Source organism: Ctenopharyngodon idella, chromosome 10, assembly GCF_019924925.1.
Source record: "Ctenopharyngodon idella isolate HZGC_01 chromosome 10, HZGC01, whole genome shotgun sequence".
In the NCBI taxonomy this organism is placed as follows: Eukaryota; Metazoa; Chordata; class Actinopteri; order Cypriniformes; family Xenocyprididae; genus Ctenopharyngodon; species Ctenopharyngodon idella.
The window spans coordinates 43,546,766-43,563,617 of NC_067229.1; the positions used below are offsets into that span (position 1 = coordinate 43,546,766).

At 38.2% G+C, this 16,852-nt stretch overlaps 3 protein-coding genes and 1 pseudogene across 3 annotated transcripts; 1 reads left to right on the forward strand and 3 right to left on the reverse strand.

The window, feature by feature from the left end:
* Positions 1-401: 401 nt before the first annotated feature.
* gltpb (glycolipid transfer protein b) lies at positions 402-4,753 on the forward strand. The gene is made up of 5 exons (XM_051909637.1): positions 402-864; positions 1,689-1,747; positions 1,824-1,957; positions 2,466-2,616; positions 2,878-4,753. Exons 1-5 carry the CDS (start codon positions 762-764, stop codon positions 3,058-3,060), a joined length of 630 nt encoding a protein of 209 aa, XP_051765597.1. The 5' UTR covers positions 402-761; the 3' UTR covers positions 3,061-4,753.
* A 140-nt stretch (positions 4,754-4,893) lies between these two features.
* Positions 4,894-6,283, reverse strand: LOC127521081 (trace amine-associated receptor 13c-like). Its single transcript, XM_051909955.1, has one exon. It carries the CDS (start codon positions 6,251-6,253, stop codon positions 5,276-5,278), a length of 978 nt encoding a protein of 325 aa, XP_051765915.1. The 5' UTR covers positions 6,254-6,283; the 3' UTR covers positions 4,894-5,275.
* A 3,828-nt stretch (positions 6,284-10,111) lies between these two features.
* On the reverse strand, positions 10,112-11,527 carry LOC127521028 (trace amine-associated receptor 13c-like). Its single transcript, XM_051909876.1, has one exon. The coding sequence runs from the start codon at positions 11,150-11,152 to the stop codon at positions 10,112-10,114; it is 1,041 nt and encodes a 346-aa protein (XP_051765836.1). The 5' UTR covers positions 11,153-11,527.
* Positions 11,528-14,603: 3,076 nt separating this feature from the next.
* LOC127521072 (trace amine-associated receptor 13c-like) lies at positions 14,604-15,625 on the reverse strand (annotated as a pseudogene).
* Positions 15,626-16,852: the final 1,227 nt, after the last annotated feature.

Sequence of the window (16,852 nt, forward strand, 5' to 3'; positions counted from 1 at the left end):
TAAAGTTATTTTTTTTTTTTTGCGCACAAAAAGTATTCTCGTCGCTTTATAATATTAAGGTTTATTAAGGTTCTGTCATCATTTACTCACCCTGAAGTTGTTCCAAACCTGTATGAATTTCTTTCTTCAGCTGAACACTAAAGAAGATATTTTAACCAAACAGTTGATGGAGCTCCACTGACTTCCATAGCATGGGGAAAAAATACTATGGAAGTCAATGGGGCCCATCAGCTGTTTGGTTACTGACATTCTTCAAAATATCTTCTTTTGCATTCAGCAGAAGGAAGAAATTCATAGAGGTTTGGAACAACCTGTGGGTGAGTAAATGATGACAGAATTTTCATTTTTGGGTGAACTATCCCTTTAAGCTGCTATATGTAAGGTTTTAAGTGTTTATAGCTTATATATATATATATATATATATATATATATATATATATATATATATATATATATATATATATATATATAACCCATTGAATTATTTAAAAACATGTATAGCACGCTGCATGCCATTTGTCAGTAAGGAAGGATATTTAAAATGCTGTCATGATTTATTAACGCTATGGCCTCACAGCGGTGAGTGACTGAACTCACTTCGGTTTTGCTTCAGTCGGTCAATTTGTCAGTGGCTCTCCACCCTCACCTGTTGATTTTTTTTTTTTCTCACGACATTCCGGATGAATTTAAATTAGAAACGCCCTTTGAAAATTAAAAAAGCCACAATATTTTAGCAGCTAGCATTACTTACATGTTTTGTAATGGCACTTTTGCTGGATCAGCAGTTTGCGCCGCTGCCAGACAACAACGAGATCGCTACGAAAACATTTCTGGAGTCAGTTTCTCATCTGCCACCTTTTTTCGGTGAGTCGTGACTTAATTATAGGAACTTACAAAACAAAAAAAACAAAACAAATATATATATATATATATATATATATATATATATATATATATATATATATATATTTGTTGTTTTTTTTGTTGTTTTTTTTTTGGTGAACGCGCATAAGAAACAGTATCTTAAGTCCTATAGGTTAAATACCGAAGTTGGTTTTCAATAGAAACAATAATACTAGGGGGGCAATACTATATTGCCTTTCACATTTGACATTTCAGTTTGACTTTTTAATGACCGAATTGTCCAAACCTGTGTAATAAACTACAATGAGGTCATTAAACATTGAATACACTAGACAGAACTGATACTCTTCACCAAGGTCGGTTACAATACCTCATTTAACCACACGGTGGTGCCAAATTATCATGCGCTTTTATCACTGTGTTCCAGGGTCAAACATTAACTTGGGCAAAAATTCCTCCTGAAGTGATCAAAATGTGGGTACAAGTGTTGTTTCAGTGAGTTCCTGTTGTTTAACGTTTGCTATATTTCATAGTATTTTATTCTAGGCCTGCTAGTTATAGATTTAGTATCCTAGCTAGTACAGTATAAATAGTTTATTATACTTTTAGTAGAACAGGATGAACCATTTAGAATAAATGTTTCCCAGATTGCTACAACTTTCTTGGTACCTATACAGCATTTCAAAATATATACACACACACACACACACACATATATATATATATATATATATATATATATATAATTCGACAACATTTTTAAACAATTCTTGTATGATGTCAGGATTAGCTGTTGTAATGTGTATCACAAAATTACTTTTCAGATTGCCTTGGTTCTAAGGTTTTTGCACCAATTAAGGCTGACATAAATGGAAACATCACAGTAAGGATACTTTCTATATCAAATACCTTTGAAAATGTTTTGAAGCGTGTTCTGAATTCTTCCCAATTCTCACAAGAAAATTAAGGCTGTCTATGACTCAGATCCAGTGAAGTATGAGACTCTTCAGCAAATACTGTTGGTTGAGAAAAGCATTCATGGCTCAGAGTGGCCTAAAGTTGGAGCCACATTGGCGCTTATGTGGTTAAAGAGGTAAGTTGTTCACTCAGTCACATTTTCTGCATGTCTTTTGATTTGTCTGATTTTATATCTTAAAAAATAATGTCCAATACTAACAACAAATCACATTAATAGAAACTAGAGCTGCACAATTCTAAATACATTGAGAATCTCATTTTTGCAGGCTATTAATTCTGGAGGAAAGTTTTTATTTCTGTTGCAGCTGTCTACACTAGCAATGGTTGTCTCGGCCAACACTATCAATGACAAAATTAATCTGCAGCGGTCAGGTGGTACAAATCAAAACTCTTATAAAATCCAGAGTTTACGAGAACGTAAGTTGCGTAATTACAGCAATTTCAACATGACGTGAATGCACCTAAAGTTATGGATCGTGAATCATCATTTGGGAACAAGATCACATGGGTGTCTGAATCCAGATTGCGATCTTGAAACCATTAATTGTGCAGCTCTAATAGAAATATACCATGGATGTGATTTTTCATAAATTGTTTGACAATATCACCAGTGTTTTCCTCAGAGGTCTGCGGTTCATTCAGGTTTTACTGCAAAGTCTAGCGGATGGGGAGAGAGATGAGGACAATCCCAATCTTATTCGCATCAATATCACTAAAGCTTATGACCAATCCCTCAAGAGGTACCACGGCTGGATCGTCCAGAAGGTTTTCAAGGTGGGTGTTTTCAGTAGCTATGTGTGCATGGCAAGATGGGCAAGTCATTTTGTTTTGCATGTTTATGAGGCCTGGAAAATCTTGTCAAGGAAATTATCTTGAACATACTCAGTAAATATAGTTTTAAAAATCCAGTGATCATAAACAACTGAAAAAGGCATGAAATTTAATTAGTCGAAAAATGTGGGTCATCTAATAAGGTATGGCTTTTTTATTAAGACAATGATTGCTTACCCAGCATTTTGTTTGGTTTTGCTGTAGGCTGCCCAATTTGCTGCACCGTGCAGGTCAGATTTTCTGAAAGCTTTATCCAAGGATCAAGAAGTTGCAGAGGAGGAATGCTTAGCAAAAGTTCGCCAGTTCTTGATAAACTTCACTGCAAATGTAGATGCCATTTATGAAATGTATTCCGTAATGAATGCTGAACTGGACTACTTGGTTTGAAACATCCTACAGATGTCAGTTTCTGAAGCAATTCAGTCTATTCATCTTTAAAGGATTAGTTCACTTTCAAATGAAAATTACCCCAAGATTTACTCACCCTCAAGCCATCCTAGGTGTATATGACTTTCTTCTTTCTGATGAACACAATCGGAGTTATATTAATAAATATCCTGACGCATCTGAGCTTTGTAATGGCAGTGAGCAATACCAACGAGTATGAGCTGAAGAAAAAGTGCTTCCATCCACATTCAGTACATTGTGTAAAGTGGTATAAATATATCCACATCCCTATAATCAGATGCTTTCTTAACTACTGTTTTCTCACCATTGTCATTTGTTCATTTAAGCCGTTTTGTGAATGACGCCTTAAAAGGAGTAGTTCACCCAAAAATGAAAATTATCCCATGATTTACTCACCCTCAAGCCATCGTAGGTGTATATGACTATCTTCTTTCAGACGAACACAATCGGATATGTTTTAATAAATATCCTGACGCATCCAAGCTTTATAATGGCAGTAAATGGGGGGGCAATACTTTAAAGCCCCCAAAAAAAATGCATCCATCCATCATAAAAATAATCCATACGGCTCCGAGGGCTTAATAAAGGCCTTTCTAAAGCGATGCGATGGGTTTTTGTGAGAAAAATATCCATATTTAAAATTTTATAAACTAAAATAACTAGCTCCCGGCAGACGACTGTTCGCATACTGCGCAAGTCGACTTGCACCACATGAATAACCCGTGACGTGATGTATGACGCAGGATGTAGGAGTACCGTAAGCTTAGATGCCTCTCGCGGTTCAAACAAATAGGGCTGGGCAACAAACTCAAGCTCCTCTTCTCTTATATCGAAATTCTCTGACATTTCCCTTTAAAAATTCTCGTTTTAGACTTCTAATTCGTGACCAGTGTTTTGTTTTGCTCTATCCTCTGTGCTTCCACATTTGTCATTGCGTCATGCGTCGGGTCAGGGGTTACTCTTCCGCTGCAAATCAATGATACGGCCGCATTAGATTAGACTTAGAAAAGTTTTGTCCTTGTGTTGTTGTATGACAGTAGATGTTTGTACATGTAGAATTAATTCTCTAGTGTGGATGAGGACATAAGGACTTACATGCTGTTTCATAAAGTGATGATGCTTCGTTTCCATGATTCAGCAAAAACAGCTTGTGTTGTCTGTATTCTGTGAATAACTAACTATAAGGAATCTGGGCTCTGGATACATGACACTGGCTAAACAAGATTTCCCAATAATCCTTGCAGTGCAGTGTAGTATAATATAAAAAGTGCATAGGATAAATTGATAAGTCATTTGGAAGGAGTCACACTGACATTTTAATGAACTTTTATGGATTTCTCTTAAGATAACATGTAAGTTCATATAATGCATTTAATGGTGTTAAGTGGGAATGTCATACATAGTTTAATCATAAATCATACAGTAGATTGCCTGTTACTTTGATTTAGCTTTGCATGTAAATGTGGTTTTGTAAAGCACATTGCCTATATTAATTTACAGGTCAAGGGGGCATAGCAGCTGCTGGCCACACTAGATACTGACTGCTACTTTTGATGTTGTTCAGGGACTCATTGTTCCATTTCTGTTCATCAAATGTCAGTGAAACTTGTTTAGTTTGTGTCTCATTTGTTGAATCTTTTTATGTTCATACCAATATTTATATGGTAAGACATTTGCTGGAAATAAAAGCAGTTGATAAGTTTAGTTCTGTATGACTGTCCTCTTTTTGTCATTGTGTTTTTGATCTATATAACAGGGATGCAACATGACCGGTAAAAGTGATTAAACAAAGCACATCATATCTACCTTTTATCATTTATTCCAGTATATTGAGGACTTATGCTGCTTGCTCAGTTTATTTAATGAGCTAATTCAATACAGTTCATAAAACTTTGTCACTTAATTTCAATGTGTGTGGAAAGAAGTTTACTAGTTAAAATAGTTTACATATGGAAGAATATTATTGCACACTGTATCAGCCAAATTAATTTTGTTGGAATTTTTCGTTGTGCCAATGTAAAAACTTAATAAAGAGAATGTTCAAAAAAAAAAAAAAAAAAATTAAACATAAAATGCAGCAAACATACTCTCTGAAATGAGGTACATACTATTAAGATACATGTAGTGTAAATTACAAATATAAATCCTACAAAGATAATCATATCCTTTACGAATAACAGCTTTACCAGTTTAATCACAATTGATGTTCTGTAAAAATATTGACCAAAGAGGATGCTGGCTGAAATATTTTCCGCGACAAGATGTGTTTAACTGTCTTTTTAAACCAGGGATAAAATAAAGCATAGACCAGAGGATTCAGACCTGAGTTTGTGTACACAACCCATGTTAAAAGATTTATGGTTGTGGAAGAGGTTACTGATATAGAACAGACATAATACGGAATCCAGCACAGCAGATAAACTGTTACAATGATTCCTAATGTCAGAGCAGCTTTACTCTCAGATTTCTTCTTCATTGAACCATCCATTACACTTTTACCACCCTTTAGGGAGTTCATAACTTTCACTTGCTGATGTACAACATAGAAAATCCTCAAATATAAAGTTATGATCAGCATACAAGGAAAAATAAAACCCAATAACAGATCAATGACTCTCCAGATGAAAATCATAACATCTGTTCTCTGTGAAATGTCAGTATATCCACTATTAAATACAAAGACAGTGTTATAAGCTGAGGAGCAAACCCAGCTCAGACAGATGCTTGTTAACGTTTTAGTCATGGTTATTTTCTGTGGGTACAGTAAAGGGTGACACACAGCCACATAACGATCAACAGCTATTAAAACTAAATTAGTAAGAGATGCTGAGAAAAGCACTGAAATAAATATTAAATAGAGTCCACAGATAGTGTCTCCAAAGTACCAACACATCCCTATCAGCCTGGTGGCCTCTATGGGCATGACAAGTCCAATAAGCAGGTCGGAAACAGCCAGAGAGAGAATGATCAAGTTGGTTGGAGTGTGAAGCTTCCTGAAGTGAGAGATGGAGATGATCACCAGCAGGTTCAGAAACACAGTCCATGCTGACAGCAATGATACAAATGCATACATGATATTGTATTCATGTCTGGAGCATTTTCCCTTGATACATGATGAGTTGATGGCAGGAAAGCAGTATTGAGTCTCATGATCCTCTGTCTCATAGGCCATGGGTGAGTCTCCTCCTGTTAGGAGTCTGTTCTGCTCTACTTTCATTTATACAGTGTCTGGATCAGTCAGACCAACCCATCTCCAACCCACTCTGATGTTTTTCTGACAGTAAAAAAAAAAAAAAGAGGGGGGGGGGGGGGGGGGGGAGGGGAGGGGGGTTATAAGAAAAATATCCATATTTAAAACTTTATAAACTAAAATAACTAGCTTCCAGCAGACAACCATGATCATGCATCGGCATGCACACAAGTCTTAGACGCCAACAGTGCTGGAGGAACCCAGGGTTCTGATTTGTGGAACTCACCTGAGGAAAATAGCGCACACATCTAGTCCATAGCATGGAATGGCACAGCAAGCTAATTGACACCAAGCAGGTCCTACTTACTGGCCCGAAGGGGCGAGTAAATGGGAGGACATGGGCTCTACATGGAGATTTTAGAATCTCGCAAATGTGTTAGGTGTCGCCCAGCACGCAGCTCTACAAATGTCTGTTAACGAGGCACCATGTGCCAGCGCCCAGGAGGAAGCAACACTCCTAGTTGAGTGTGCTTTCACCCCTAGGGGGCATGGCAGGTCTTGAGCCTGATAAGCCAAGACAATAGCATCCACTATCCAGTGGGACAACCTCTGCTTGGAGACAGCCTTTCCCTTCTGCTGGCCTCCGTAACAAACAAAGAGCTGGTCTGAGGTCCTAAAGCACTGAGTTCTGTCTACATAAGCGCGGAGCGCACGTACTGGACAGAGCAGCGCCAGGGCTGGGTCTGCCTCCTCCGAGGGCAGCACTTGCAATTTCACCACCTGATCTCTAAAAGGAGTGGTGGGAACTTTGGGCACGCATCCAGGCCGGGGTCTCAAGATAATGTGAGATTTGGTCGGCCCGAATTCCAGGCAACTGAAAATGACTGCAGGTCCCCGACCCTCTTAACAGATGCCAAAGCCATCAGGAGCGCCATTTTTAAAGAAAGAAACTTTAGCTCGACTGAGAGCAAAGGCTGGAAGGGAGCTCTCTGCAGTGCAGATAGAACCACTGCGAGGTCCCAAGAGGGTACCTGCTGAGGGTGAGGCAGATTGAGCTCTCTAGCCCCTCTCAGGAACCTGATGATCAGGTCATGCTTCCCGACAGACTTATCGTCAATGAGATCATGGTGAGTCACAATGGCAGCCACATACTGTAGACTTTCAGGGTGGAAGGAGACAGCCTTCGTTCCAACCCTTCTTGAAGGAAGGAGAGCACCGACCCAGTCGGGCATTTCCAGGGGTCTTCATGACGAGAAGAACACCAAGTGACGAAGAGGTTCCACTTCAAAGCGTAGGCCTGTCTAGTAGACGAGGCTCTAGCCGAAGTGATGGTAGCTACCACCTGAGGTGGCAAGGTACCTAAACCTTCCGCTTTCCACACATGCAGGTTCCAAAGATCGGGACGCGGGTGCCAGAAGGTGCCCCCTCTCTGAGAAAGAAGGTCCTTCCTCAGAGGAACTGGCCAGGGAGGGGCTGTTGCTGGGAGTACAATTTCGGAGAACTAGGTCCAGCCGGGCCAATAGGGCGCAACCATAAGGGCCTGCTCCTCGTCCTCCCTGTTCTTGCACAATATCTGTGCGAGAAGGCTCACTGGGGAAATGCATACTTGTGTAGGCCCTGCGATTACTCTCCTGCCCTTGAATTGACTCAGGCAGTTCAACAGTGACTGAGCACGCTCGCTTGTAAGCTGAGCAAACATGGCGACCAAGTCTATTTCCATACTAAGAAAAGAGATCCTCTGCACTGGCGAGAGTTTGCTCTTTTCCCAATTGACCCGAAGGCCCAAGCGGGCGAGGTGTCTGAGCACCAGATCCCTGTGCTCACACAACTGTTCTCGAGAGTGAGCTACAATCAGTCGTCGAGGCAAACTGAATCACTTAGCTGGCCCTGATGATTCGGATGAGCCAGCGGGATGGACTGGGCCGGCTCTGACTGGTAACTGACAAAGGAAGAGGGGGACAAGAGCAGTGAGGTGTTAGGTCGCCTACTGTCATCCGCGCCCTCTTGGGATCCGGAGGTAGAGGAAGCAGCTCTTTTATTGAAAATTTGGGACAAAAAGAAAAGGAGAACAAAAGATTCCCCCAACCCTCCTCCGTGGTGTGGCAGAGAGGACTTTGAGGTAATCGAGTCTTAATCTCAACACCATGATGGTCATGTTCCCGCAGTGGGAACATGAGTCATCCACAAACGCAGCCTCAGCGTGCTGAAAGCCCAGAAACGTGAGACAGCGCTCGTGACTGTCAGACAGAGCCATATATCGACCGCACCCAGAAACGGGCGGAATGACATCTTTAAAAAGACGCAAACTCACAACCGTGTATGCTATGTTAATAAAGATGAGAAAAGATGAGAAAAAAGCTCTTTCAGCAGTGCTGAAGCACCGAGGGGAGATGCAGAGACTGGAACAGCAGCAAGAAGCTCTGGACCAGGGCTATTCAACTAGTTTGTCATGGGGGCCAGTTCATGAAAGCATCCCAAATGAGGGGCCGGAGAGATATGGCTTTCAATATGAGTGATGACACAACAGTAATATAGGAGCCCATATGTTGTATTTTTGCACCATAAGACACCCAAGAAGACTTTTTTCCTGCATTTAAACATGCTCACGTTGTATTTTGAAACTGCATAACAACAACATTTTGTGTGTGTATGTTCTGTATGGGAAAATGCTTATGCAATTTAGCTTATTGGGTTCATATTCTGGTAGCATCTGCTTGCTGGTATATAATATGCATCATCAAATCTTTTATTTGAAAAAAAAAAAAGACAAAAAAAATAAAAAACAGTGTAGTTTACAGCAGAAATGGCGACAAACAATTGTGGCAGCTGCCTGTGACTCCTGGCACGAAGTCTGGCAGCTGATACATAACATTTTTTTAAAATAATAATAATAATAATAATCCTGTGGGAACTTTGCCTCATTATTTTAAAACACCACCACACGCCACTGAGAACAGTGTAGTTTTTACTGAGCAAACAGCAGAAACAGCGAGACCGAGATCGTGGAAGCTCTAACGTACTCTGGCAGCTGCCAGAAGAAGTGTTCCGGTTCTCCGCTGGAACCACACCAACATGTTCTGGTTCATATCAAGAACCAGTAGTGTTTTTTGAATAACATTAAAACATCCCCTATGAACAGCTTCTTTCCTTATTCTGTGCTCCCTTCCCTTCAGCAATTGTGGTTTTGTAAAGCACATTGCCTATATTAATTTACAGGTCAAGGGGGCATAGCAGCTGCTGGCCACACTAGATACTGACTGCTACTTTTGATGTTGTTCAGGGACTCATTGTTCCATTTCTGTTCATCAAATGTCAGTGAAACTTGTTTAGTTTATGTCTCATTTGTTGAATCTTTTTATGTTTATACCAATATTTATGTGGTAAGACATTTGCAACAGATGCAACATGACCGATAAAAGTGATTAAACAAAGCACATCATATCTACCATTTGATCATTTATTCCAGTATATTGAGGACTTATGCTGCTTGCTCAGTTTATTTAATGAGCTAATTCAATACAATTCATAAAACTTTGTCACTTAATTTCAATGCGTGTGGAAAGAAGTTTACTAGTTAAAATAGTTTACATATGGAAGAATATTATTGCACACTGTATCAGTCAAGTGAATTTTGTTGGAATTTTTCTTTGTGCCAATGTAAAAACTTAATAAAGAGAATGTTAATGTAAAGAGAAAAAAAACTGAACATAAAATGCAGCAAACATACTCTCTGAAATGAGGTACATACTATTAAGATACATGTAGTGTAAATTACAAATATAAATCCTACAAAGATAATCATATCCTTTACGAATAACAGCTTTACCAGTTTAATCACAATTAATTTTCTGTAAAAATATTGACCAGAGAGGATGCTGGCTGAAATATTTTCAAAGTTAGGATGTGTTTAACTGTCTTTTTAAACCAGGGATAAAATAAAGCATAGACCAGAGGATTCAGACCTGAGTTTGCATACAAAACCCATGTCAAAATATTTATGGTTGTGGAAGAGGTTACTGACATAGAACAGATATAGTATGGAATAAAGCAAAGCAGATAAACTGTCACAATGACTCCTAATGTCAGAGCAGCTTTACTCTCAGATTTCCTCCTCACTGAACCTTCCATTACACGTTTACCACCCTTTAGAGAATTAATAACTTTCACTTGCTGATGTACAACATAGAAAATCCTCAAATACAAAGTTATGATCAGGGTACAAGGAAAAATAAAACCAATGAACAGATCAGTGACTATCCAGGCAAAACCCATAGTAAAAGAACACTCTCCATAGCACCTGTCTGTTCTGTGTGAAGTGTCTAAATGTACATTATTAATTGCAATGGTAGAGTAATAAGCTGAGGAACAAACCCAGCTGAGAAAGATGCTCACTAAAGTTTTAGTTGTGGTTATTTTCTGTGGGTACAGTAAAGGGTGACAGAGAGCCAAATAACGATCAACAGCAATTAAAACTAAATTACTGAGAGATGCTGAGAAGAGCAATCCAATGATTACAACAAACAGTCTACAGAAAGTGTCTCCAAAGTACCAACATGTCTCAATCAGCCTGGTGCCCTCTATGGGCATGACAAGTCCCATAAGAACATCAGCCACAGCCAGAGAGAGAATAATCAGGTTTGTTGGAGTGTGAAGCTTCTTGAAGTGAGAGATGGAGATGATCACCAGCAGGTTCAGAAACACAGTCCATGCTGACAGCAATGATACAAACACATACATGATATTGTATTCATATCTGGAGCGTTTTCCCTTGATACATGATGAGTTGATGGCAGGAAAGCAGTATTGAGTCTCATGATCCTCTGTCTCATAGGCCATGAGTGAGTCTCCTCCAGTTAGAAGTTTGTTCTGCTCTCCTTTCATTTATACAGTGTCTGGATCTGTCCGACCAACCCATCTCCCACCCACTCTGATGTAACCTACAGTTTAAAAAAAAAAAAAAAAAAAAAAAAAAAAAACGTTTTAAAATCTGATTTATTCTTTCTTTGAACATTAGCTTTAAAATGCAATTAATTTCTTCAGTCCAGATTAGGATCCTATGACGCTGTTCAAAAGTTCACACATTTTGTTTTTGTGTTTTATTTCTTCATTGCCTTCTCATTGTTTTGTATTTCCACATGAAAGCAATGCACAGAAGGAACTGAACTGAATACAGGTGTGGTGGTTATTGCTTTAATCAGTAATCAGCCGCTGTAGACCACCCTTCCTTTGAGTGGACTGCGCTTCGTCATTGCGCATGCGTCAGGTCAGAGTTCACTCTTCTGCCACAAATCGATGCGTATGGCCATCTGCCAGAAGCTAGTTATTTTACTTTATAAAGTTTTAAATATGTATATTTTTCTTACAAAAACCCATCACTTCATTTCAGAAGGCCTTTATTAACCCCCTGGAGCCTTATGGATTATTTTTATGATTGATGGATGCAATTATTTTGGGCTTCAAAATAAATGCATCCATTTGGGTTAAGATTAGGCAATCAGGTAGCAATTTCAACGAGGGGGGTAATAATTTGGCAGGGGGTCGAAATTTGGCACTACACCGGTACTGCGTACCATTTCGAGCACTGGTTGAAATATCTTGAAATTTCAGTATGGAAGATTTTGCCCTCTTGTGGCTGAAGTGTAAAAGTGGCTTCAAAAAAGGATGCAAAAGTATCATAAAAGTATAGAAAAGTGGTCCATACAACTCTGTGCTATAAAGTCTTCTAAAGCACTATAATACTGTAGTTTAGTGTGATATGTCTGGATCAGACCAATTTGTCAACAAATCATCCAGATCATTTCACCAAAAACACTCAAAACAATGATTAATTCATGAATCAGACCTCAGAACTGCTCTCATGAAACTCACATAAAGCCATCATGTAGCACACAACGGACCACTTTTATGATATTGTTATGGTGCTTTATTCTGTATTTATTGTGATTGCATGGAAAACAGTCTTCAGGATTTATCCTTTTGGGTTCTACTCTGGAAGAAGTGAGGGTGAAAAAATAATGACAGATTTTTTTTTTATTTTTTTTTAAAGAATATTTCTTTAATTGCACAACAGTAATCAAGCCAGATTAGTGACTTTTTTCTGGTAAAATCTTCATAAGATTTAGCAGGTCCTAACAAATAAAATACACTCATGAATTAAGGATCAGTTTAAGTGTGTTACTGTGATATATTCTGTCTTATTAGAGCCTGGTCACTTCTTTCTTTTTTTCAGTATATTAATATTAAATAATAAAATAATCATTATTTAATGTAAATACAATGGGCTTTGCAACTGTGGGTGGGACTCTCTCTGTAGTCACATGGGTTGATCTGTCATATACAGTGACTTGTCTTTGTTCAGTTTGTTTACTCTTACTGATGACAGAAAACATTAATCATGTAAAAACTCAGAGGCCCAATTATAATTGTTATGATTTATTTTCTGCATGTATTATTGCTTTGGAGATGATCCTCCACTGAACCGTTCATTAAAGGTGTGAAATACTGCGCACACACACACACACACACACACACACACACACACACACACACACAGAGTTTGTTTTGCTATCAAAGTGAGGACATTCCATAGGCGTAATGGTTTTTATACTGTACAAACTGTACATTCCATCCCTCTACACTACCCCTACTCCTAAACCTACCCATCACAGAAAACAAGAAAACATTCTGCATTTTTACATTTTTAATAAAACATTGTTTGGTATGTTTTTAAAGCTACTTTAAATATGAGGACTCATGAAATGTCCTTATATTCATTTGTGCCCTCATAATCAAAAAAACGCGCACAGACACACACACACACACACGTTGGGTTTTCATGTTTTGTGGGGACGTAGACAATGATTTTTATATTGTACAAACTGTCTATTATTTCCCCTGACCCCTATAACCCTACATCTAACCCTCACAGAAAACCTTATGCATTTTTACATAAAAAACCCACAACAACATAATTTAGTATAATTTATAAGATGTTTTCCTCATTGGGACCAAAAAATGTCCCCACAAGGTCAAACATTTCTGGTATTACTATTTTTGTGTGGACATTTGGGTTTACCAGGATTCATTGCCCTATCAGGGCATAAAAAAGCCAAAGTTATCAATATATCTATGATTTATATGATGCAAAAATACATGTTATGCAAAATATACTGCATGTATGACATGTCTAAGTGTTCTTAAATTGAGGCATATACATACTTGTGTTTTAAACTACTTGAGGTCCACTGTCCCACAGGGTTTAGCTCCATCCATAATCAATCATATAATGTCATTTATGATACAACATATAATTTTCTATGTAATCCTGAAAACTTTGGTTAGATTTTTCAGGTGTGTTTGGTCAGGGTTGGAGCTAAACTCTGCAGGATGGTAGCCATCCAGGAGCAGGGTTGGACACCCCTGTTCTACAATAAAATGAGCTGTGTGAAACCCTGCAAGTTAAAACTGCAAAGATGTAGTCAACTAAGTGTAATAATAACAGTTTTAAATGTGAATATTAACATTTGCACAACTCAGAATACACAGACCGAGAAGGAGAACTGTGTACAGTGGGCCCAGAGGCCAGGAGGCCCTATAAAGATCTTTCCTAAGGGCCCTGGTCCTGGAACGAGATTTCTACTGGCCCCCCCACCTGTCACCCCGGAATCTGCAATAATTCAATAACCCGTATAAGGGGGCCCAGTTTACCTTGAGACACCACTGATTGTCAATGCTGTGGAATTGCCAATACTTTTTTCTTACCCTAATCTGGCAACGTATCTTTTCAAAATGCGGTAAATAACAGCATGAGCAACATATGACAACATCTTAAGACAATGTTCACAATTAATATTAGCAGTTGTTTTGCATTTTTTTTTCTGAAGAAAAGTAAGATTAATATATGCCTATTTTTAAAGAATGTCCAGCACTATGGGTGGACATGTTGGCTTTAGGTCAAATTGACAAAACCAGCACAGAAAATTTTAACCAAGTCATGTGACACATACTTCAAACAGACTCAAGTATGATAATGATAACAGAATTGGATGAAAAATTCTTTCTCATGCCTCTTACAAGAGATTAAAGAGTATGTATTCTGTGGTACACGCTGTCTGTTTAAGGGTTAATTTCAATGTGTGTATATAAAGTTTAATTAATTGTTCAATTCCCACAATATCTGCATTTCAACATAAAATGCAGCAAACATACTCTCTGAAATGAGCTACATATTATTAAGATACATGTAGTGTAAATTACAAATATAAATTATTCAAAAATAATCACATCTACCTTTATGAGTGACAGCTTTACCAGTTTACAATTATAATTGAAGTTATGTAAAAATATTGACCAGAGAAGATGCTGTCTGAAATATTTTCAGAGTTAGGATGTGTTTAACTGTTTTTTTAAACCAGGGATAAAATAAAGCATAGACTAGAGGATTCAGACCTGAGTTAATATACACAGCCCATGTCAAAATGTTTTTGGCTGTGGAAGAGGTTACTGATATAGAACAGATATAGTATGGAATCCAGCAGAGCAGATAAACTGTTACAATGATTCCTAATGTCAGAGCTGCTTTACTCTCAGATTTCTTCCTCACTGAACCTTCCATTACACGTTTACCACCCTTTAGAGAGTTTATAATTTTCACTTGCTGATGTACTACATAGAAAATTCTCAAATATAAAGTTATGATCAGGGTACAAGGAAAAATAAAAGCCATGAATAGATCAGAGACTCTCCAGACAAAACCCATCATAACATCTGTTTTCTGTGAAGTGTCTAAATATCTATTATTAATTACAAACGCAGAGTTATAAGTTGAGGAGCAAACCCAGCTCAGACAGATGCTCACTAGCATTTTAGTCAGGGTTATTTTCTGTGGGTACAGTAAAGGGTGACACACAGCCACATAACGATCAATAGCTATTAAAACTAAATTGCTAAGAGATGCTGAGATAAGCACCGTAATAAATATTAAATAGAGTCCACATAAAGTGTCTCCAAAGTACCAACACATCTTGATCAACCTGGTGGCCTCTATGGGCATGACAAGTCCAATAAGCAGGTCGGCCACAGCCAGAGAGAGAATAATCAGGTTGGTTGGAGTGTGAAGCTTCTGAAGTGAGAGATGGAGATGATCACCAGCAGGTTCAGAAACACAGTCCATGCTGACAGCAAGGATACAAACACATACATGATATTATATTCATGACTGGAGCGTTTTCCCTTGATACATGATGAGTTGATGGCAGGAAAGCAGTATTGAGTCTCATGTTCCTCTGTCTCATAGGCCATGAGTGAGTCTCCTCCTGTTAGGAGTTTGTTCTGCTCTCCTTACTGTCCTTTCATTTATACAGTGTCTGTATCAGACTGACCAACCCATCTACCACCCACTCTGATGTAACCTACAGTTTAAAAAAAAAGGTATTTTATTATTATTATTATTATTATTATTATTATTATTATCATCATTTTATTTCTTTTCTTTTTTTGAACATTAGCTTTGAAATGCAATACATTTCTTCAATCCAGATTAGAATTCTCTTAGGCTGTTCAGAAGTGCATACATTTTGTTTTTGTTTCATTTCTTCACTGCCTTTTTATTATTTTGTATTTCCACATGAAAGCAATGCACAGATGGAACTGAACTGAATACAGGTGTGGTGGTTATTGCTTTAATCAGTAATCAGTCACTATAGACTGGGCACTATAGACTAGACACTATAGAGAGGGTCCCCTTGGTGTGGTTAAGATGATGTCTGTGAATTAGGAAAGGGGTCCAGAAATAGAAGGCATGTCATTCATTGGAACTCAAGAATGCTTGAGTGGTCCATAATGCTCCCAGTCCACCCTGTAAAATAACTATGGCAATGTAATAGGTGGACAATAACTGTCTCTTATTCTTATTTTTATTGATAAAAAAAAAAGAAAAAAAAAAAAAATCAGTATTGTGTAGTGAAAATACTATTGAATTGAACATATTTGTAATAAAAGGGATAGTCCACCTAAAAATGAAACTTCTGTCATCAGTCACTCAGGCAGTTTTGGTTCCGAACTGAAACTGTCTGGTTACCAACATTCTTCAAAATATCTCAAAAAAGACATAAGGGTGAGGGTGACTTCCCCCTCCAAATGTGGTAGCCTTAATTTCTTCAGTTCCCATTCAGTCCATCACATTCAACGTTACATTGATACTGACGTTAAGGGGTCTCACCTAATCCTGGGATCACCTCCAAGTGGTAACTAAATGAGCCAATGGTCATTGGCCAGTGAGATTTGCATGCTGAGTAGAGCTGTGAATCGATTCGATTCACTATTCATAGGTGTTCGATTCAATTCAAGAACGATTTTTGCAAATTCAGAACGATTTGATTTGAGACGATTCACATTAAAATTCGATGTGATTCAAATAAACTCAATTCTGCATTTTATATGCGTTCATAGGGTTATTGAAATGCTTCCCCCAATGTGTCTTAGACAGCGGCCTTCAGAATTACACAGAATTACTTCAAAAGGTCAGAGAGTGGGGCAAAAAAACAACAAAAAAAATGTTAATGTTAGTTCTGTGAGGGCGCG